The 23,104-nt window shown below is 39.2% G+C and overlaps 1 protein-coding gene across 1 annotated transcript in view; it reads right to left on the reverse strand.

Annotated features, from left to right (window-relative positions):
- Positions 1–23,104, reverse strand: part of GREB1 (growth regulating estrogen receptor binding 1) — a 3,935,532-nt gene that overhangs the window by 488,346 nt on the left and 3,424,082 nt on the right. Inside the window, exon 26 of the mRNA XM_044082225.1 lies at positions 19,871–20,032. Within this exon, the coding sequence (XP_043938160.1) occupies positions 19,871–20,032 (162 nt within the window). The remainder of the gene's footprint in view (positions 1–19,870; positions 20,033–23,104) is intronic.

The raw sequence follows: 23,104 nt of genomic DNA on the forward strand, positions 1-23,104 counted from the left end.
GGCTGCCAAAAGAAAAGTGCTTGGATCTGGCAGAGGAAAGTCATTGGGACTGTTTCCTGTAAGGTTGTGATTTGTCTTCTCCGCTTTTGTTGGTAGGAGCACCCCATTGTTTAGGCCTGTATGAGCCTTGGGGCTGAGATCTGCCTCTGGGACGCCTGTATCTGCCTCTTTGTGGTCTGTCTGACACTGGAAAGGACCAATTTTTAGAAGGCCAGTTCCTGCTAAATCTGGGTGGCTGTACCTGTAAGAAATCCTTAACTGTCTGCATGGATTTTGCTTTATCCTCCATTTTTTTTCAACACCTCTTCTGCTTTAGTACCAAACAATGTATCATGCTGTAAAGGAGCATCTAATAATTTTGCTTTAACATGATCAGGCAGGTTCTGTTCCTTTAACCAAGCATGCCTTCTAAAAACAGAACCTGTAACAGTGGCCCTGCAAGAGGCCTCCAGTGAATCATAACCACATTGCAAAGTCTGCTTTCCCACTTGTTCAGCTGCATGCAATAAATCCTGCATTTCCTTGTTCTCTGAACATTCAGTATTTGTCAACAATTTCTGTTTAAGCAGTGACATTAAATATTGCTGATATTTAAGCATATAAAACTGACAATTTAAAGCCCTTACAGCCAAGGTAGCAGAAGTGTAGACTTTTTTCCCCCATCTGTCCAGAGCCCTAGAATCCCTATCAGAGGGGACAGGGTTTTTTGCAGTGGAAGATTTGACCCCTTTGGGACCCTGAGATATAGTTTCTGGGTCAGCAGCGGGGTTTTTATATAGGAATTTATGAGAATCCGGGACCCTGTAGTATCTATCTGGCTTAGCAGGTGCAGGGGGTAAAGAGTCAGGGGACAGGCCGGACTCTGAAAATACATCATCTACAATGTCTAGAACAGGTGGAATAGCAAGGGGTCTGTGCTGAGGAAGTAGCAGAAAGTCTCTGAGCCTTTTCTTACATTCAGAATAATCTTGGCTCTCCCAGTGGAAATGCTCCCTCATGGTATGCAGGGTTTCCCCAAAAGAATAATCCTCAGGAGGAGAGGCTGAAGGAATGGATTCTTCAGCATCAGAGTCCTCATAGGGAAGCATGGAATAATCCTGTTCAGAAGAGGAATCAGAGGAAATAGAAACCTGATCAGAAGAATCATATTCTGTCTCTTGCCTAGGCCTCTTATCAGGAGGGGGATGGGAACCCCTGATCAAAGTAATTAGGTCTTCGGCCATTTTAAGCATCTGTTTTTCAGGCATGGAAGTCTGAGTAGGAGAATGCTGTACTTGTTTCTTTGTCTTTAGAGCTGCTTTAGTCTTTGTCTTTGAAGCTGTAGATGGCTTGACATATAGTTGTGTAGGTCTGAAGACACCCTCAGAAGCCGATGCCTGCTCAGCGGCTCCGGACCCATCTGAGGGAATGATTTCCGAGTGTCCAATACCTTGAGTTTCCAGAGGCCCAGTCGGCTCCACGTGGGAGTCGGAAGCGGCTTGTGGCTCTTAGGTAGCGGGCACCAGGGGCTGCGAAAGCGGCTCATTGAGAACCGGCGAACCGGTGACTGGCCTAACGGAGGCCTCGTCATCGGTTTTAGACCTCGGATGCCTATCCTTTTCCTTGTCCTTGCGTTTTTGTAAACTCCGGTCGTCGGCTGTTCCGACGGCATTATATAATTAAATCTTTGGCCAAAGTAATGAAATGCAAAATCGAACCGACGCTTAATAGTGCGTTAGTTAAATCTAGCACAAAACTGACAGCTAGCAATGTTGTGATCAGGGCCTAGGCAAGGAATACAGTAAGAGTGAAAATCCTTATGAGGTATTTGCTTCCCACAAGAAATACAATTGTTAACTTTATCTGACATCAGTCTGGAGCAAGAAAAAAAGTTTCCCCAACGGGGTACTTAGCTTTAATGAAGACCTCGGTTCTGAAATTCGGATTTGAAAATCTCAGGAGTCGGCTGACCGGCACTTGCGAACTGCTTTTGCTTCGGGCACCTCGTGGCAAGAAAGACTGAAGAAAATGGCGTTGACTGCATCTTTTATACCCCTGGCGCACTGACGTCAGGGAAGAGGCGACAGCAACTGATGCCGGACCCAGACTTTGGAATTCTGGCCGACTGCGGGTAGCCTGCCAGCAGGATAACCCCAAGAGTAATGAATGCAACAGTGAAACACGATGAACATCTGTGAAGCACTGTAGTAAATCCCTTTTGATTAATAACAAACTTTTACTTTTATTTAATACTGAAATCATTTGAGATTGATACAGATATTTATTCAAGCAGGAAGAAATTTCTCACTTATCTACATCAGTCAGTAAACAGCACACCAACAATTCACTGCTACCCTGTACTAAACCTACGTATACTGAAATCTGTACCCATGCCTCCTAGACACCACAAAAACAAGCATCAGCTGCCCACACACACACACACACACACACACACGCACGCACGCACGCACGCACACACACACACACACACACACACACACACACACACACGCACATGGTTCACCTTTAGTGTCTTTAGAGTCTGCAACTATACTCATCAATAACATAGTTATTGGGGATTACCATCAGGCATAAAGACTCTACACTTATGAGCATGGACAAGGATTGGGTGACATCTCTCTCTCTGGTGTCAAGATCATGGTGTGACAAGAAACTGTAAATATTTCCATTAAAAAAAAACAAGTAATCTCTGTGGTATCGCTACAGTCTCAAAACAACCCACTAAACAAGTATAGTGGGTCCAGAAAAAAAACAGTGTAAGAAACTTCTCTGTGTGGTAGATTTTCAGTCCATATATCTCTAGTTAATTACTGTATATTAATCAGATCAGATAATAGCACTAGAAGTAGCAAACTTAAACTCGTCTTAGGTAAAAAAAAAATAAAAAATATATAATTGTACAGAATTACTAAGTATTCGAAAGTAATCTAAGCAAAGCAGGCAGTCTGTTTATTTTCGACTGGAATCAGACTGCCTGCCTTGCTTGGATTACTTTCGAATACTTAGTAATTCTGTACAATTATATATTTTTAATATTATTATTATTATTTTTTTTTTTACTTAAGACGAGTTTAAGTTCGCTACTTCTACTACTACTGTCTGATCTGATTAATATACAGTGATTAACTAGAGATATATTGTTGTGTCTTTCGGCTTTCCCCGGTTAGGGGTCGCCACAGCGGAACTCCGGTCCGCTAATGATGGGCAGTAGATTTTTACGTGCCGTGTTGCCAGCCCTGACGCACAACCTTCAAAGAAGGTACACACATTCACGCATGTCTCCACACAGAAGACGCTCTAGCTGAGAATCGATGGATTGAAAATCTTCCACACAGAGAATTTTCTTATGCTGTTTAAAATATTTCCATTCCCCACAACTATAATGATCAATTTTTTGTTGTCCACATAGAGATAAATTATCTTATATGCTTCCCTCAAATGGAGACAGAGAGAAGAAATTAAAGGAAGAAATGGTCTAGTCTTGACAGAGTACCTAGCCATCAAAGAGAATGATGCCACAGCCCAAGGTTTTAAAAACTATCTGAGCTGGTTTACTGGTGTCATTCCAGGAAGATCCAGTATGTTTCAGCATGAGAAGAGACAGCTGTCAGACCTAACTGTTCCACTAGGGATGATGTACAACTCTCTTCTCAGGACTTATGCATATTGGTGAAAACACTTTCTGGTCTTATGCTGGTTTTTTAGTCAGTGTCTAACTCTTGGACATACCAACATAGCAAATTACATTTTTTTTTACATTAAGGTAGCACTGCCATTGCTTAACATAAGAAGTCTTAACAAAAAAGTGTAGAACTTGAGGTTTTTCTGCCCTCAAACACAACCATATCTATGTAGTTACAAAAACATAGGTTCAGTATTAGGACAGTACTTCTTCTACACCTGGTTTCAGTGCCTATCACTTGTTAAGACCCTCCAAGAGCTGCAGGGGCACGTCCATATTTATCCATAATACCATCATCTCATTCCAGGTCCTATAATACCAGCCTTGAACTTCTGGACATCATGGGATCACTTTAAAAAAGACTGCTAATTATAGCCGGCATCCGTATCCCCTGCTGATCATAACATACACCTCAGTCACTTGGAGAATATTCATGTTAAACCCAATGTGCCACTCTTAGGTGATTTCACCTACCTAGCTATTAACTGGCAGACTCATACAATCAATAATTAGTAGGCTAAGCATTTTATAAACTTTGTTAATGTCAGCTTCCTCATTAGGGGTGCAAATCTTCTCAATCTCATTCTTATAAATATTGCCCCAGCCTGCATTCCTACTTGTGATACTATATTCTTGATTAAATCTGATAATGATGCTATTATCTTATAACTAGTGGCAATGTTCCTATGAATTCCAATATATTTAGGGACTATTCCAGGGCAAATCTATTATCATTTACTGACATGGAAAAGTTCAAAAGTTGTTTGCTCCCAATGATGACCCCAGTGTCAATGCTGCTGCATACGCATCCACATTTTATCCACATCTTAACAGCTGTAAGGACGTGTTAGTCCACACCTGTCTTAATTATAATGGGAAAATGAAAAATGTTTCCTACTGTACAACTCCACACCTGTCTTAATTATAATGGGAAAATGAAAAATGTTTCCTACTGTACAATTCACACACAAACAAATTGTAGAACACAAGGAAGAGACATTCTAAATCTCCTGCCCCTTCACTGAAATAAACTAAATTATTCCGCAATAATTTTAAGTGCACCATTATAGATGAATGGAGTTGCCAGGTCCTCTAAATATAATCATAAAGTTTTTTAAACTATATTACAAAACTTAGAAGTAACACCGAGTGTTGATCTAAATTATTATCTAATGGTACAACTTATTGTGATATGAAAGAGATCAGTAATGTCTTAGCTGACAAGTCCATCTCCAATTTCACACCACCCTCACATTCTAACACCCTCTTACTACTTTCCTAAATACCCATCCACCCAAAATGACCCTACATCAGGGCCTATCAGATTAAGCACTATCTAAGATTAAAAATACCAGTTCCATGGGCCAAGACAATATCCCTGGCTGTCCTCCAGTAAGTGATAAACATAGCTTTGCTCAGTCCCTTCTGAATCTACTCAACCATAGCTTCTCCACTTGTCACAAGGCATAGTTTACAGGGCTTCCACAGTGGTATCATTACATAAAGGTGGCCCCACCACAGACAACAGCAATACAGATCCATAAGTCTCACTAGTGTCATATGTAAAGTAACAGAATGCAACATTGTTGAATTCATAAACAACAAGATAGGTTATCTTAATTTTTTATCCTACACAGGTTGGGTTTGTGAAAGGCACACCTTGTCTTCTCCACCTGGTTGACATCTTTGAAAGTTACTGGGCACCGGACAAGGGACAATCTGTCCACACTGCCTACATGAACTTGGCAAAAGCTTTTGACACAGTCCTCCTTGTTGTTATCACCAACAAGCTCTCCTAAATAAGCAGTAACCCCTGTGTCACAATGGATAATGAACTGGCTCATTGACAGTGCCCCTACAATAAGGGCTGGTGGTACCTCTTCCACAAAAAAGAATATCATTAGTGGTGCCCCACACTTCTCAGCCCTCAGAACCTTCTTCTTTAACATCTACTTCTCCAGTGTAAAAGAATATGTCAAAGGCATTTGGCTATCCAGATCTGATAATGACTGCAAGATGGACTCCACTATTAAGTGCCCTAATGATTTTCTGACACTCCAACAAGGACTGGATTAGACCATTGTCTAGTGTATTGACCACAAGCTCAACGTCAGTGCTAAAAATGCAGTGTTTTCTTATTTGGGAAGAGGATCCTTATTTATGCCACATAGAGAACACCCCAAATAAAACTGGCATGCTCATTACAGATCTTTGTACTTCCATCAATATCATTTGACCACCATGTATCAACCATAGTTAGGAGATCATTTTACCTTACCCTTTTAATTTTTCACAGGAATAACTTCTTGAACCAAATAAGTCATAATTCCTTTTTAACCTATTCTTAGTAGGCCCATCACTGAATGCAATGCTCCCCTTTGGCATATACCTCTCCAAAAACCTCACCCAACTTGAAAGGGCCCAAAGATGTTTAACTGAAAATCACAGGATTAAGCTCCTTAAGATACCTTTTTAGAGTGAAAGCCCTCTCGCTATATTCTGCCTCATGCAGGGGCCTGTGTGGTGACCTTTGCTTAGCCTTCCATGCGATGAAAGACCTTGTCCTAGTCAAGATCCACATTCACCTCTACAAATCAGAAAGCACCAGGAATACTCCCACCAAGGATTTCAAGCTTAATCTTCATATAAATGGGACATGACAGCATGATATGCATTCCTAACCCATGGAATAAACTTCTCTTACATATCAAACAATAAAACACCTAACCTTTGCAACCTTTAAATTTAGTCTTGAAGACTGAATGGGTAGTTTCACATTCACCTCTGGGGTAAGTAATACAACTCTCCTTCATTGGAGTAGCTAATAAATCAACTAATTTATTAGGTAGCTAACACACTTGCAAGTGTTCTGGAATGATTTTGCTAAACTACTCAGTGGTTGTTTGTTGTGACCACATGTCTAAAATACATACAAACTAATCACTATTCCAAAAAATATATATATACATATACACAGATGTATATATAGATGTATATATATATATATATATATATATATATATATATATATATATATATACATGAGGAAGAAGAGGGTGGGTAGATTTACTGTCACACTGAACTCTCCTCAAAGATCACACAACAGTATTGCTTCATTTTTCAGAGGAACATTGTAGCAGTATATATAACATTTAGGTAAAATCACAAGCTGCTAGGGTGCTTCTTGAAAATTAACTGTTACAGGATTCCCTGCTGTACTATCATGCTAAGACCTCATAGATGGAACGTCTAGTTTGTACTATTCTTTGAAAATATTGAAAGTAACTAATGTTGTAACTTCAAAATCTTAAAAATAGAAAAATTTCAGAGTAAGCTACACAAACTACTGCAGACCTTCTATAATGATCTGTTGTAGTTAACACATTGGATATGCCCCTGTTCTAAACCTGACTGACCAACTTAACCATTATTGCCTTAATCAACCTACCTTCTCATCTCCAAAAATATTCCATCTTTACAACTTATTATGCTTCTATTCTCCCAAACTATGTCATATTAAATACTACTTTGCTTCCTCTCCATCTTAGTGCTAGCTATTACTGGATTCATTAAAAAGTAACACATATTATTTCTAGATATATTACCTAACTGCTACTCCATTTCATTTTCCTTTATCTCCCTTTCTTATCTACATCTACACTATTGTTTTTCTTCTCTTTTCTTAACTAGTATTCTGTAGCAACAATTAAATATAACTTCTTATTAACTCTACTAAGTTTTTACAATTATATGTAACCTTCTTTATGTACTTTATAAATTTGCAACCTCTTATTTACTTCTCTTATCTTTACAATATAATGTATTTGCATTCTAAATATGTATTTCTGTAATTGTGAATTTGATTTGTATTGTGTGGAGCTTTTCTCCCCGGGCCTCTACTGAAAATGGACATATATCCAGCTAGACTAGCCCAGTCAACAAATGTAAAATAAATAAATAAATAAAAATAAATAAATAAAAAGCAATACAATTACCCGGCACTTTAACAGTGTTTATTATGAAACAAGCAGACCTTCCTTTCCTTTTTCAAAGGCAACATAAAGTACATCAGATTTTCTGAGAGAATGAGTCCAGCTGTACCTGTCTGTTAATATCCAGTTAGACAAGTTAATGTCTGTATCCAAGAATATAATCTGTCAAGCATTGTGGTAGTCTTCGTAGAACACTGGTACATGAACAGCCTGCATCATTGCAACAGATATAATCATTTTGGTACATAAACATGATTAACTTTCAGTAGCACACTCTCAGTGTGGAGAACTGTATAGGGAAATGTTTATGTTAACGTGAAAATCAACCCAACATTGTAGTAAAAATCAACCTACAAAATCCAGCTAAACCCATAACCCTCAGGAACTGTTCAAAGGCAAACTGCACATTATTGACACTTTGTAAAAATGTAAGGCTCCCCATCCCCAAGATCATAGCTACCTATGCAGAACTAATAAAAAAGAGTTCCTATACAAACATATAGGTTACTGTACCTATCGGAAATAAACCCAAAATGAACACTAAAAACAAACCCCAATGGTGGAATCCTTACCTAAATAGGCTATATAATAAAAGAAGAAAACTCATGGCCAAAATAAGGATAAGCAACTTCCTTAAAGACAAGTGCTTTCTTACACAAATAAACAAAATACTAATGGGTCTAATTAAATCCAACAAGGCCAACTAGAAGGTTAGGATATCCTCACAGGCTAAGGACAATCAAAAGGCCTTCTTCAGTTGTGTCCAGAACCTTAAAGGAAACAAACAGCAGTGTGCTGAACTAGTGGTGAATGGTATCACCTTCTTTGATCAGGGTGACATAGCAAATCTACTGGCTTACAAATTCATCTCATACTTCAACCTCTACTCTCCCAGCTCTGCAAGTGAAATCCCCTCTAGAATACTTTCCTTGGCTATCAACAGGGACCAGGTGCTGGCAGCACTCACTAAAGCCAAGAACACCACCTCCATGGCACCAAACCACATCCTCAGTTGACTCCTGGAACAGTCTAAAACATGACCTACCAGGACCACTTGAGGCACCCTTCAGCTACAACCCTGAAACAGGCTACATTCCACGTGAATGAAGGACTGCAACAGTCATTCCCTTTCACAAGGATGTAACATCAACTGACCCAGTGAACTACAGATCCATGACTCTAACAACTCTTAACATGCAAAGCCATGGAACATGTTATCATGGAAATCATAAAAAAGGACACTGGCAACCTACAGACACTGGACTCATCCCAATTTGACTTTGTTAAGAGAAAGTCATGCCTACTTAACCTGGTAGACTTCTTTGAGAGGGCTACCAAGACAATGTACATGGGTAAAACGATGCATACTTTCTATCTTGACCTGGCTAAGGCAGTCAGTACACTATCCCACTCAATTGTTGACAACCTCTTTGAGCTAGCCATAAATCCTTACATAAGTTACTGGATTGCTGCCTAAGAAGTCAGGATCAGTGAGTCCAGCTCCACCAAGAGACTGGTCACCAATGGAGTACCCCATGGCTCTCTGCTGGGCCCACTATTGTTTAGCATCTACTTTTTACAGGTGACTAAAACTCAATGCCAAAAAATGCATTGTAATGCCCTTTAGGAAACTGTCAACCCAAGTTAATTACTGCATCAATAAAACTTCCCTAAGAGTCAAGCCAGTAGTAACGGATCTGGGAACATATGCAGACAGCAATCTGGCCTTTGAACAAAAAAACTAAGATAATCAGAAAGTCATTCTATGTCACCCAACTTATAGGCAAGGATATGGTATACAGGTCTAAGGAAGTTATGGTACCACTCTACATGGCCCTTATCACAGGTTCCTATTACGTTATCGAAAGATAACGTAATCGAACCATCAAATCTTCGAAATGGTTGCATTTCGAAGATCACATTGTGGGATCACAGTACAGTGAGGACTGGAATATTTGCCCTTTCCTCACTGTAGTGCAATCTCAGAGTTGGAATATATATTTAGCGGGGGGGGGGCAGCCCCCCAAAATGCAAGCTTCGAAATGCTGACATTTCATAGTTTTGATGGTTCGATTATGTTATTTTTCGATAACGTAATATGAACCCCCTTATCACACCTATCATTGAACACAATGCCCACTGTGGCATATATATGTATGGGATCCGTACTGTCTACTGAATGACTGTTTCACCGAAAGTGAAACAGCCAAGCACACTTTCGCGAAAATGCTTTTCACCGAAAAAGCACTTTTGTGACAGTGTGCCAAAAAAGAGAAAAACGTGGAGAAATGGATGTTGCTGATATTGTAGCACAGAGGGGATAATCCCATTGTAGTGCAATCTTGGAGTGAGAATATAAAAGTAGGGGGGTGTGGGGTGCAGGGGGGCTTGCCCCCCTGCATAAACATGAGTTCTGTGGGGGTTTTTTTAATAATTTTATTTATTTATTTTTTTTGCGCACTGTAGCAAAGGTGCTTTTTTTGTGGAAAACACTTTCGCTAAAGTGTATTCGGACATTTTAGTTTTGGTTAAAAGCCCTTTCGTTCAAGAGTCCTAGATCCATATACATATATATATATATATATAGAGAGAGAGAGAGAGATACACACACACACACACACACACACACACACACACATAAGTCCAAGATAACCATTTCTCAAAATATTCCCTTTTCTCTGAGGTATGGGAGGTACTGCGATCTCGGAGTTAGTATACATAAGTATGGGAGTGAGAGGGCATACTTCTTAACCTCTTAGCTCAAGAAATCTGAACAAAGCCTAAAATAATGGGTGACAATGATTCAAAAATAGGGACAGATTTAAATGTTGCTCTTACAAACTTAGAAAGTTGACTGAATAACATTTTTTTTTATTAGCATCCATTTTCTGAATAATATGAAGAATGAAATTCAAATGTGTGTCATTATTTAGTGACTTCAGTCCTCAGTTAGCCGCCAGGAAAACACAAATTTTATGCAGAGTAGCAAAACATGAAGCAAAAATCTGGACATTCTGCAAAAATCTAGGTAGCTGAGATGTATGGGGGGCTGCCCTCCATGTCTTGGGTGCAGGGAGTTTGCCTCCTGCAAAAAAGTACTTTAAAGGAGAAGGGCAATGTTCTAGAGATGCTCTTCTGCATTTTCAGTCTTTTTTTTTCAATGCGTTAGTATTCATAATTTTGAGTGCCAACACTTTAACAGGGAACCGTCATTATGATCAGTTGCCTCCCTTTGACTGTCTGAGCTCTGTTCACTATCGTCTTTATCTTTTACTAAATAATCAACTCATAACCTAACATTTATTGTTTATAGTCTTAGGCTGTGTCACTTCTTCATGTATTTTGCAATGGAAGCAATCAAAAGCTCTGTTGGAATTCTGAAATCAGGATATGCATGAGTTCTGTGCTATGAGGGATAATGACAGGTTCTGTGCTATGAGGGATAATGAGAGCTTAAACCACAGATAGTGTTTTCTACTTGTGTTTATAGACATTTGTCTGACGAACAAATTATCTGCCAAACATTTATGTCCATACAAATGAAAAGCTGTTACACTAGACCTGTAGTGTATGCATTAAGATGCCCTTGCTACTACATAGGGCAATCAAGATAAGTTATGGTCCATATCCAAGTGTATATTAGAGATATGCAGCACTCCATTGTTACTAACCCAGAAGCACATTTCAGTGAAGTTCATGCTAAGAAGTTAGGTGTACTGAAACATTTTATTGTGTTTCACGGTTTGAATTTAGAGTTGTACTCAAATAGCAATGATATTTTGTTCAGGAAGGAGGCTTAGTTTATTTTTAAATGCAACACACCATACTAATGAACTCTGTATAGAAATATTTGCTATAAAATAATCTATTTATCTACTTTCATTAATATTTTTGAGATTTTGCCATTTTATTGGTTATAGATTAACTGAAACATTTTTTTTCAAATTAGTTTCTCTCTTGTGTTGCATGTATGTAATAGACATAGTGAGTCTCTGGCTTGGATGTTTTTGCCTAAGAAGTTTTTCTGTGTGACCATTTTAGTTGTTGTTTAGTTACTTATCGCAGAAATGTTGCAATTACCCTAATGTTATGGACATAAGGTTTTGTGAAAAGCTGGGTGTTTTCAGAAAATGGCCAAATTATCTGCTTATGCTGTAGTGATGAGCCCATAAAAGGACAAAACATGTCATATCTGCAGCTAGTGGAGTTTGGCTTTATTGGCCCGAAAGCCTTAATGAAGACATGTGAAAAGACAGTCAGCATTCATAAACTAATACAGCTGAACACTTGTATGTCCTTAAGGGGCCATTTGCATATTTCATGTAGGCCATCTTCATAGTAGGTTTAAAGCATTATGTGGTAAGCCTCTAGTCTGCCATGGTCTTTTTAGATGTGTATGTCTATAAAGTTTATCTGTGTGACTTTTTTAATTTTTATTTTCTTACTTAACGCTAAATGATACTTCAACAAAGAGACACTGCAAACAGTACAGCAGCAACTGCCATGCTTGACTGGCTTTTCTTTACTACCTTTAACAGCAGTGAACAGACAATGCAAGCTCACCCTTCCTGGAGGGAGAGAGGGACGGAGGGAAAGATGGGTCTGATTAGCTGATCTCAAGGATGAAAGTGGAGGTCTGAATGCCATCTAAACCAGTTAAGGCCAGGGAAATGGGCATGTCATTGCCAAGATGGTGACAAATGCAGTAACATGCATCCACATGTGGAAAGCATAGCATGCCCTCTACAGTGACAAAGGAGTTCACAACAGTCATCTGGGGTGGAATGAGGGCTTAAAGAAATGCAACAGCCATCTGAATTAATAGCAACTTCAGGGTTAACTCTAGAAAGACTGGGAAATGTGATAGATGCACAGTAGAAACATGGAAAGGTCTGGCAGAAAGACAGACTCTCTCTCTTGCTCAACCTTTAGGCTACTAGTCTTCCTGGTCTGTGATAGGGGAGGGGCAGGGCAGCAAATTGCTGACAGTCCTTCTTGTCTGACTGGATAATGGCTCTTTCCAAGTGATGGCTGGAGGTTATAATCTGTCCCTCCCTCTCCTCTGCCTTTAAAATGTATCTACCCAACAGAGTACTAAGGTCTAACAACCAAAATCTTCTTGAAATACACAAACCAGCTCGTCCAACATGCAAATACCTTCTATCCTTTAGTCTGGCACGACTCTGGAACTCCCTACCATCACCCATTCGTGTTACCCCTACTAACTCTACCTTCAAAAAAACTCTTCATTCATACCTAGCCTCCCAGTGGGAATGCTCTAGCTGCCACCCTACATAACTTGCACTGCTAACCTTCTTTCTCTCATAACTATATAGTTTACACTTTAAACTTCCATTCTCCCCCTTTTTGTCAATAAATAAATACAACAACTTTGTTGATCTATCCCCATCAACCTGTTTGCTAATGTAGCCCATCACTTGTACGAAGCACACCCAATCCCCCAGGGAACCCCTTACTTAGACTGAACACTGTTCATACTTCAGTATTTGGGTCCTCTGTACATAGTTTGCACTAATCTTATCTTCTGTTTTTTGGACTTCAAACCACCACAGGACTGCCCAAATCATGTCCTTGGAACCTTGTCATAAGATTTCTTCAAATATAAGAACAGTCACTTGGACTCTTCTCATCTCTAGATTCCTCTTAACTATCTGTCTAACTGCAAACATTGGGTAAGTTGGGATACATCCTGATCTGAATCCCAAGTGCTCATCTCCCATCCTACTTCTACCTACTCTGTGTACTCATTTATCAGACATATGAAAGTTGTTGCAGTGCGTCCATGAACATCAACATACTAACCATACATGGTTTTGGCAGGAATCAATCCATGCATAAACAACTACTCTAGATTTACAGTGATGACACTGTTTATCGCAGAAATTGTCTCTGTTAAATGAAATAGTTTGTCTATAATTAGTATAACCAAAACTTTCATTGTCATTTTTGCTTTAGAAACTGTATGTTTAAATGCAATGTTTATACTAGTACTTTTGTACATACTGTAACAAGAGCTTTTATTGTAATTTTGTTTGTAATTACTGTTTTGTTTGTAATTATTGTTTTGTTTTTGGAGCTTTTCTCCCCAGGACCCCATTGAAAATGGGTTCTTCTAGGCCCAATGGACTATCCTGGTAAACCAACTGCAAATAAATAAATAAATAAAATACACTATCACTGACAGAAAGTGAACGGGCTGTTTCAAAAGAAAGGGGCTGATGGTTATCTGTTAGAGAGGCAAAAGCACCTAAAAATAAAAGCAGCAAACTTTTCTCTGCTTAAGAACTGCATGTGACTGTGTACAAAAATGTTTTGTCCTGGATTTCTAGTATTAAGTTCCAGTTACCAGATGAAAAGTACCTTTGAGATCCTAGTCTAAGAGTTTTGAGGGATTTCAAGCATATTTTGGCCTACATACAACAGCAAGTGACAGTTAACGTAAACTATCCAAAAACAGTACCAGCCTCTGCAAGATTAACTGACAAATGGGGAAAAAAGCAAGGTTGGTTTACTGACGAATCAGCAAAAAATAAAAATAGACTACAGTGATACTTCAGAAAGCAATGTTTCAGCTTAACCAAAAGTAATCTGAACTGTCAGTGCACAAAACTGAACATACTATATGAAAGTAAACATGAATTTCTTTCATTATCTGCAAAAGGCAGAAAACAAAATATTCTTAAACTCACCACTGTGATGCTTCACAGGATATCAGATCTTTGAGCTCCTGAGACCTCTCTAGATGAATGAAGGTATAATTCATGCGAATTCTGAACTGCCCTTACAAAAATGTTTACTGAACTAGAAATAGATGGCACTTCTTAGATTTTCTGGTAAGCCCAAGTGAGCGCAGCAAAAGTTAGACCAGACTAAAGGAGCACCCATGGAATCCTTACCGAGGCTGACCAATAATCATTCACACAGAGGAACATGTGGAGGCTGTACTATTCTAGGGATGCCACAGCTGCTATAAGTACTGGTGAAGACCATGGATTTAAAAGAGGAAAAGTCAAAAAGCAGAACTTAATAATGAAAACAATACTTCTACAGGACAAAATGCAGGAACCTCTTTGTGTCAATAGCAACTATGGATGTGCCAGCAGGCATGTGTTATGTCTATCGATGCCTGCCAAAAAAACACTGTAAAACAGCAGTGCTAAGGCTTGAAGGGTGGCCATGCTAAACATTACACAACTGATATGATTGCTGAAACTGTAGGAAGTTATTGTAGACCAGGAAAAGATAGAACCCATTCCAACAACTGCTTTGCAACACACTTTATATAGTCCCCTTCACAGCAAGGAATGGGACTGAGACAGAAAACACTCTACCAAAAAATGGTCTTGCAGAAGAATAAGGAATTGCAAAATGAAGCACTTCCAGAATATGTCTAATTTCTGTATATCTAGCGCCCACTCTTCTCAGGTGGTGGCCTTCTATGTTGGTGAAAAACCCAGGGTACCAAAATACTAAAGTGACTTTGTAAAATAATCAAAAATGCTCCGACTCTGACTAGATCAAATTCTTTTCATAAGTTGGCAGAGGAACAGGGTAAAGGCAAGAAGACCTGGTGTGCGGCTAGCCTAGTTTGGTGCTTGTCACCTTCTTTCTGGTGAATGACACAGGGTTTAGAGGAGGAGGAAGGATGAATGTATATATCCTCCTTCTCCTAAGAAAGCACAGTTCTCCTCTTTAGAAGACCTTCTGGGATCTCCTAGAAATGTTTCTCAAACAGAACCTCATCCTTAAAGATAGTATCCTAAACAGTGTGGTGCAGCTTACACCAGGCCACCTACTGCAAGCAAATGCTGGTGGTCATAGTGCTAGCCAATGGGTCTGCCCCACCAATTATACTGCAGAAAGGTGTACAAAAGCCAAGGGATGATGAGGGAACAGTGAGCACATTTTACGAAAGCTAGCTCCATCACAGAAGTCTTGAAATAAAATACAAAAGCCAGATAAGTGAGATTCTGCAAGCCTGGAGGAAAATAAGAATAAACTAATTTGTCAGCTTTGGATTCTGCCTTGGTGAAAGTAGTAAAATGTTGACATTTCCAATATCTATGAAATTATTCATAAGTCAGAAGAGAAGAGAAGACATTTTAAGGTCTGACTTGTACAAATGTAAGTATAATCTGACATCTATGTGCTGAGAAGCCTAAACTGTGTGTCCACAAGATGATATGTGCATATACTTAAAAGACCAAATTCCAAAGCATGGGGATGATGGTCAATACTGCCAAACTGTCTCAGCACTGTTGTAATAATATGTAGTAAGGGATGCATGGGGAAAAAAACAGAGCACAGCTGGTGTGTTGGACCAAGTGAAACTTCTCAGTGAACTTTTAAACAGTGATACTTGATACCAATCAGATAGCTGGCGTCACAATTCTGTGTCTCAGAATTTAAAAAATTCGTAATGTAGTTACATCTAAGACAGTCCAAATTCTCCACCACAATGCCCCTTTTGGTATGTATGAATCCAAGCATATTGTTGAACTGGTAAGACCCTAAAGATTTCTAACCAATAATTTTAAAAGCCTTAAATCCTTTTCAACTGTCCAGATAAATTAGCATGATTCTCTTCATACTCAGTAGCTGCTCCAAGGTAACCTATATCTAACTTTTCGAGTCATAAAAGACAACTTTATTTGACCTCTTATTTCTTCACAAAACAAGTGGTTCTACAAGCACTCGTGCTACATACCTAAAGCTACACCAACAAATAAATACAACTCACTGGAAGTCCAGACTGTAAATTCAATGAATTCTCAGCCTATGGAATAAGTTACTATTACAGGTCAAAAGAAATACTACTTTGGCTACATTTAAGATTAGTCTTGATGACTGAATGGGTAGACACACCAGGGTCACCATCTGCAGCCCTGCTCTATTTGGGAGGTGAACACAAAATGAGTGCCAAAAACTTCTCTGTTTGTGTCTGCTTAAAGGTATCTATTACTTGGCATCTTATGGTTCTCAAGATCTCTTGCACAGAATTGTTCTTATATTCCTATGCACTAAACAACAAGATCAACATCTTTCATTATTGTCTTTGGTTCTTATTACTTCTTTACCAAACAGGTCCTAAGAAGCTGGCAGGAAAGGAAGACACTTTACTCTTGTCTGTCTCAAGCTTAGATGCATCTTCATCCTAATATTCAGTCTTCTACTTCATACGGCTTTTCCCAGTTAAGGGTCACCACAGCGGATCACCTTGTCCGCTCATGATTGGCCGTGGGGTTTTACAGTGTTGAGTTGCCAGCCCAGTGCCCAACCTTCCACAGAAGGCACACACACACACACACACACACACACACACACACACACACACACACACACACACACACACACACGCACTCACACCTAGGGCCAATTTAGAGTGCCCAATCCACCTACAGCATGTCTTTGGGATGTGGGAGGAAACCCACGCGACTACAGGGAGGACATGCAAATGCTGCACAGAAGGCACCCCAGCCAAGGATCAACCCAGAGAACCTCTTGCTGTGAGGTGGCAACACTAACTGCTGCACCACCGAGGCCGCCCTCATCCTAAGATTCAGTGATAGCTGAAAATTCTAAAAGAGAGGGAGAAGTCCACTGTTGGCCAGTGCCTGACCATCAGATCATGCATCTCTCCCACTTAAGAGTGGGTAGGACAGACTACAGCTGGCAAAGTCAAGAGACACTGAAAGTAACTGCAGTGGAAGACAAGTATGCAGGGGAAGAAACATGCATTAAGGTGACATCAGGAAGTAAATGAGCTTGGGCACATCCTAACAAAGGCAGAGAGTTTAACTGTTGCATGGTACTCTGTTAGGGTCTATGTTAAATATTCGAACGATTAAATGTTCGAATCACGAAAGATCGACCTTTAGTGATCAAACATTTAAATGTTCGAATATTTTAAAAAATTTAAAAAAAAAATAAACTAAAGGGTGTAAGCAATCGGGGAAAGCCCCCCTGCACACCCCACACCCACCGCTGCTTAAATATACCAACTCCAAGATCACGCTACAGTGTAGGAAATGGAAAATTTTCCATTTCCGCACTGTAGCACACTTAAGTGCGATCTCGGAGTTGGTATATTTAAGTAGCGGGTGGTGTGGGGGGTGCAGGAGGGCTTGTCCCCCTGCTTACACCCTTTACATTTTCTTTTTTTTTTTTTTTTTTGTAAATATTCATTTTTTATATGTTCGAACATTTAATTGTTTGATCACTAACGGTCGATCATTAGTGGTTCAAACAATTAAGCGTTTGAACATATAACATAGAGCCTTCTGTTATACCTACTTATGGCCATATTCTATATCACAATGAACAAATTAATAAAATGAAGCATGGGAAAAATGCGGAAGGTTAAAGACCTGTCACCTCACATACAAGGTTCTGTAGGAAGTGGCTACACCATTGCCATTGAGTGCCTAATCACTTGTAAGAGACAAAAGAGGTCAGTTGGTCAGGCCTAAGTTTACATTTAAAGACATATTGTAAAGAGGGGCAATTCCTTACAAGCTTGTAAAAAGTCAGCTTATTCCTGCACACAGTGAAGCAGTGTTTGCTGCTTGGACTTCATTCACAAAAGCAAGTACCAAGGAAACTGCATCATCACTCTTTTCTAAAAATAAAGTAAGCTGACCTAGCAAGCGAACATATACGAGGCCAATGCACAGACAAGTGAATTAAATACATACAGATGTCAGTTAAGGTCCAAGCTTTAAATCATCAAACGTCTGCCTTTTGTAGTTTTATATAGGATCATGAGAAAAGCCCACTAGCTGGTCTCTGCACAGGGCCAGATGAATCGTTTCCAGGCACTGGGTGTTAGTAAAAATCTTAAGCTTCTTTTAGAGGTGGCAGCCGATACACGTCAGTATAACAATCTAACCCCAAGCAAAAAAAGGCAGCTACCTAGGCTTTTTAAGCAGCAAGTGTGTAAATATTCTAACAAGACATAACAAAGGCATCAAAGCTGTACACGTTTCTGGAAAGACTCTGTGATCTTAGGACAGTGCAAATCCTTTGCCCGGGTGCAAGGGTCCTCGGCATGGACAAAGTAGGATATGCTCCAATCAACCAAGGAAGTTTCAGATTTAAAGAACAGCCATCACAAATGTACAAGAAGAATGTTCTCAGCTGTTGTAACTACAGCAAATACCCTGTAAAAGTAATGACCAATGAAACACTGAGAACGTTTTTGAACAGACAGTGATGGCAGCTATTAGAACTCCAACAAAAACTCTTCTAGTTAGCAATTCACTAAAATGTTCAGTGTTAACTTATACTACATACAAAAGTTTAGACACAGAACAAAGTGAGGCAATCTCAAAACCCACCTCAGTACTCATGCTAAAGTCATGAAGAAAACAGCAAGAGTTAAATATAAATCAAATGAATCCCCTAGAGGAGATTCCAAACTGATCACAGCCTGGAATGTCTTATTAACAAAACACAGTATCCGAGATCCAAGAATAAATTGCTAATTTGAGGTGCAGCAATCTCAAATAAGGTTATATGTAGCCTGTAAGGTTGTCGTGGAGGGCAGTGTCTTCAGGGGTAAACAACACAAAGAAAAAAAGGTTAGATTTCAATGAAATATCAGTGTATTAGTGTTTCAGGAGCATGGCATTATTATTCAATGCATTTTTATACAAAGCCATTCGTAGACCTAAGAAAAGCAAAGCAATAGGAAGAGTAAAACTGAGCCTTCTTCATAAACCTCCTTGGGAGATCTACCATTTCTGTAGTCTAAAATAACAAGCTTCTAATCAAACAATATTGCTCACACTGAAGAGCAGAAACAAATTATGACAATGAATGTTTGTAGATCTCCATACCTACACTAAGATGCTCCACTGTAGCTCATTTCCTCTTCACTGTTAAATGATAAATGACACATTCATATTGTAACCATTAATCTAATTCTAACATGGGTATACTGCACATTATTACTTCATTGTCACTGTAAAACACTGTTATCCATCTGCTTTCCTAGATATGTCCCCAAATTATCAGTTATAACAGGTCTGTTTCAGGCTTACTGGATATATCCACCTAATAAAAAATAACAGGCACATCCAGACAACACCAGGTCTTGTGCTGTCAGTAATCATTTCCATGACAATTAATACAGGAATGTAATGGATAAGACAAGCAAAAAAAAAAGGCTCTTTACCTTATCTGTGACCAGTGGTAGCCGCATGCTCTCCAGCTGACCTCCTGGCTGACTGAAGTTGAAATGGTGTTCCTTGGATTTAGGAATGATGAAGTGAAGCTGAATTTCCTCACCTAACATGGAGTAAGAAAATGCAAACGCATGTAATGTGGACTCATAAGGCTGAAAGGAGAAAGAAAAAAAGTATTTATGGTATTTATAAATTATCTGAAGGCAACTGTCTCTTTTGCATTTACTGATACTGTTATCATAGTTCAAACATGCTGGATTCATCTGAAAAAAAAAACAATAACATGGTTCACTGAACTAAGCAGAAAGTAGTTATATATACAAAGCCTCTTTCTAAACTTTGACTTAACCATTTTTTTTAGAAATGCAGCACTTTAAACCTTTATGTGACCAGATTATTAAATTTTATTTTGTTGTACATACATTTTGATATGATTCCATTCCAAAAATATGCCAGCAATTGTTACGGGATGAAGTCTATAGCCCAGTCTCATTTTGCTGCAAGATTAATATCCATTTTTGTTTGATCCAGTTGGTCACTGGGTAAACTGGTCCAGGGAATCACATCAGCCATGACCCAGGCAGACAGCATATAAAACACATAATCCAAATGTAATACATTTGAAACATATAGGTTCATAGGTACTTACTAAGCTACTGACCTGTGAGGAAGTTAAGAAGCCTAACCTTACATTCTCACATAGTTTTCTTAGCCCTCACATTTTGTGCATAAATAACTCTGAGGTGGGCATAACAAGGATATGTTGGGACAGTTACTAGTTGTCGCCCCTATTCATGAGGGACATAAGTGCTAAACCAATGGTGAATTTACATTTTACTATCCAGATCTCCACATTTTGGATGAATAGAGTAAGTGAAGTACTTCTCTTTATGTGGAGTGGAAGGCAATTCCATAGAAGCAGTATTCTCTGTGATGCATACCTGTCCCTCTAACATGTCCTGTTTATATTCCGAAAGACACTGAGATCTCTTGCTTGGGTGTTTACACTACCATTGGACTTATGAATGTGTAACAGGTCTAACAGGAGAAGGGCTGTTGAGGCTGTAAACACAAAGCAGAGGTTGCCTCTTAGTAGCCTGTATGATACTAAGAAGAGGGACAAAGCTTTGAAATAGTCTGCACAGTTTTTATGATTTAGGCCCTTGTTTTATTTTAGTGAAAAAGCATTGTGGTCATTCCAGTTGTGGCAAGCATTTGGACAGAGGTCTATATTAGATAATCAAACTTTTAAAAGTTCGAGTGTCATATGGTCGACACCATATGATCGAATTTTTGAAAGTTTGAACATTTTAACGGAGATCTCCGTACAGCACAGAATGGGAAGATAAAGAGTGGGGGGTGTAGGGAGCACAGCCCCCCACGTGGGGGTTGCAGGGGGGGCTTGCCCCCCTGCGTAAATCATTCAGGTAAGTTATGTGTGTAGTTTATTTATTTTTTTTTTAGTAGATGTTTGAACTTTTAAAAGTTCAATCATATGGTGTCTACCATATGACAGTCGAACTTTTGAAAGTTTGATTATCTAGTATAGAACCTATGGACAGGTACTCATTGAAAGGGGCATTATATTCAACAATTTGCCTAATAGGAGCTGACCATAGCTGGACTTGGATGCCATACTGTTACATATGGGTTGTATAATAAAAAAGACTTCCTTGCAGTAGTGGATATGTGAAGATCAAAGGATTCCCTGACTAAGGGATTAACTTGCAGGGGTGTGCTGTCAAAGTGATAACTGCAAGGGTAGTCATGCTTTACAAAAGATACTATTGCGCATCTCCTGGCATTTAGTTTTAGTCCATAGTTTTGGCACAAATTATTTGTTTGGGAAGGGCTCTTTTGGAGGACCTTGGTGTCCTCTGGGGAGTTTATGATAGCACCAAATTTACAGTCATCTGAAACTTGGTCGGATATAGACCCTTGATATATGGTTTGACATCCAAGAAGTAAATGCCAAGAGTGGCAGCATCAGCATTCACCCTCAAAAAGATTCATAGGTTATACTGGTAGGAAGGCTGGGGAGAACTACAGCTAGCATCATTTACAGATAACTTAATCATGCAAATCCTTTGCACCTAATTTTACAAATTTAGAAAAGTGTTACAACTCTTCAATTCAGGTGATATTTCAGAGGGCTCTCAATTGTGTGTTTCCATTTGAGATATTCTTTATCTGTTAATTTTGCATGTATTTCCAAATACCTTACTAGTCCTTGCTTAAAGAAGGACATCCCACCTTAGGTCTACAGTAGCATGCCCATGCCTGAGATAACAGACATGGGTCTCTTCATTGTGTACAATGAAACTAATGAATGAAACTAATTACGAGGGTACCACACAACATCCTGAACTTACTACATTTATCACGGGAGCTGAAGGAGGAGAAAATATCTACCAACAAAGGAAAGAAGGCAGGAAAATTCGCCCACTGCTGAATGTCCTCTCAGTTGGTACAGTGAGTATTCACATCCAAAAAATCTTCCCCAGTGAATTTACACTTGAGAAGAACCCCAAAACAGCAAGGTACAAAGATGTATGGAAGAAGGTAAGCACAGAGGGATCATGAAAGAATGACTTAAATTAAGTCTTTGCAAAGTAAAGTACAGTTGTGTAAAATCTTACAATAACAGTAGGTATCCTTCTCTTCACTGTTGCAGTATTCTTTACTATAGCAATCTCCTGCCCAGAGCAGCCCAACATTCAGCCAGTACACTAAAGCCTTATGACCTTGTGTGTGCCATAGGCCGCACATATGCTCCCCGCACAGGAAGCAGGGCATAAAAGTTACGTATGGATGCAGTTACCCAGAAATGAATTGCCCCAGTACAGAACAGTCTCCGTAGGACAAAGGAGTCCATGCACATCCAAAAGGAGAGAATGCAGAAGAAAAAGGGGAGACCCACAGCCAGAAGGGAATCCAAAACAAAACAAAAACCAGAACAAACAAGACAGGGTTGAAGGAAGGGAGCAAACACTGCAACAGTGAAAAGGACATCTACTGTTATGGTAAGACTTTACACAATTGCATTATGCCCTTTTATATCACTGTTGCAGTATTCTTTACTATAGGGAGAGTAAAAAGCTGAAGAAACAGAATGGGAGTGGGAAGGCTGAGAAGAGTCCACAACAAACCCATACAAAATGGTTCTAGCAAAACCTGATTTAGCCCTAGAAACCATATCCAACTTATAATGCTTAGTAAAAGTA

Source organism: Protopterus annectens, chromosome 1.part1 (assembly GCF_019279795.1).
Source record: "Protopterus annectens isolate FY-2018-M chromosome 1.part1, PAN1.0, whole genome shotgun sequence".
In the NCBI taxonomy this organism is placed as follows: Eukaryota; Metazoa; Chordata; order Ceratodontiformes; family Protopteridae; genus Protopterus; species Protopterus annectens.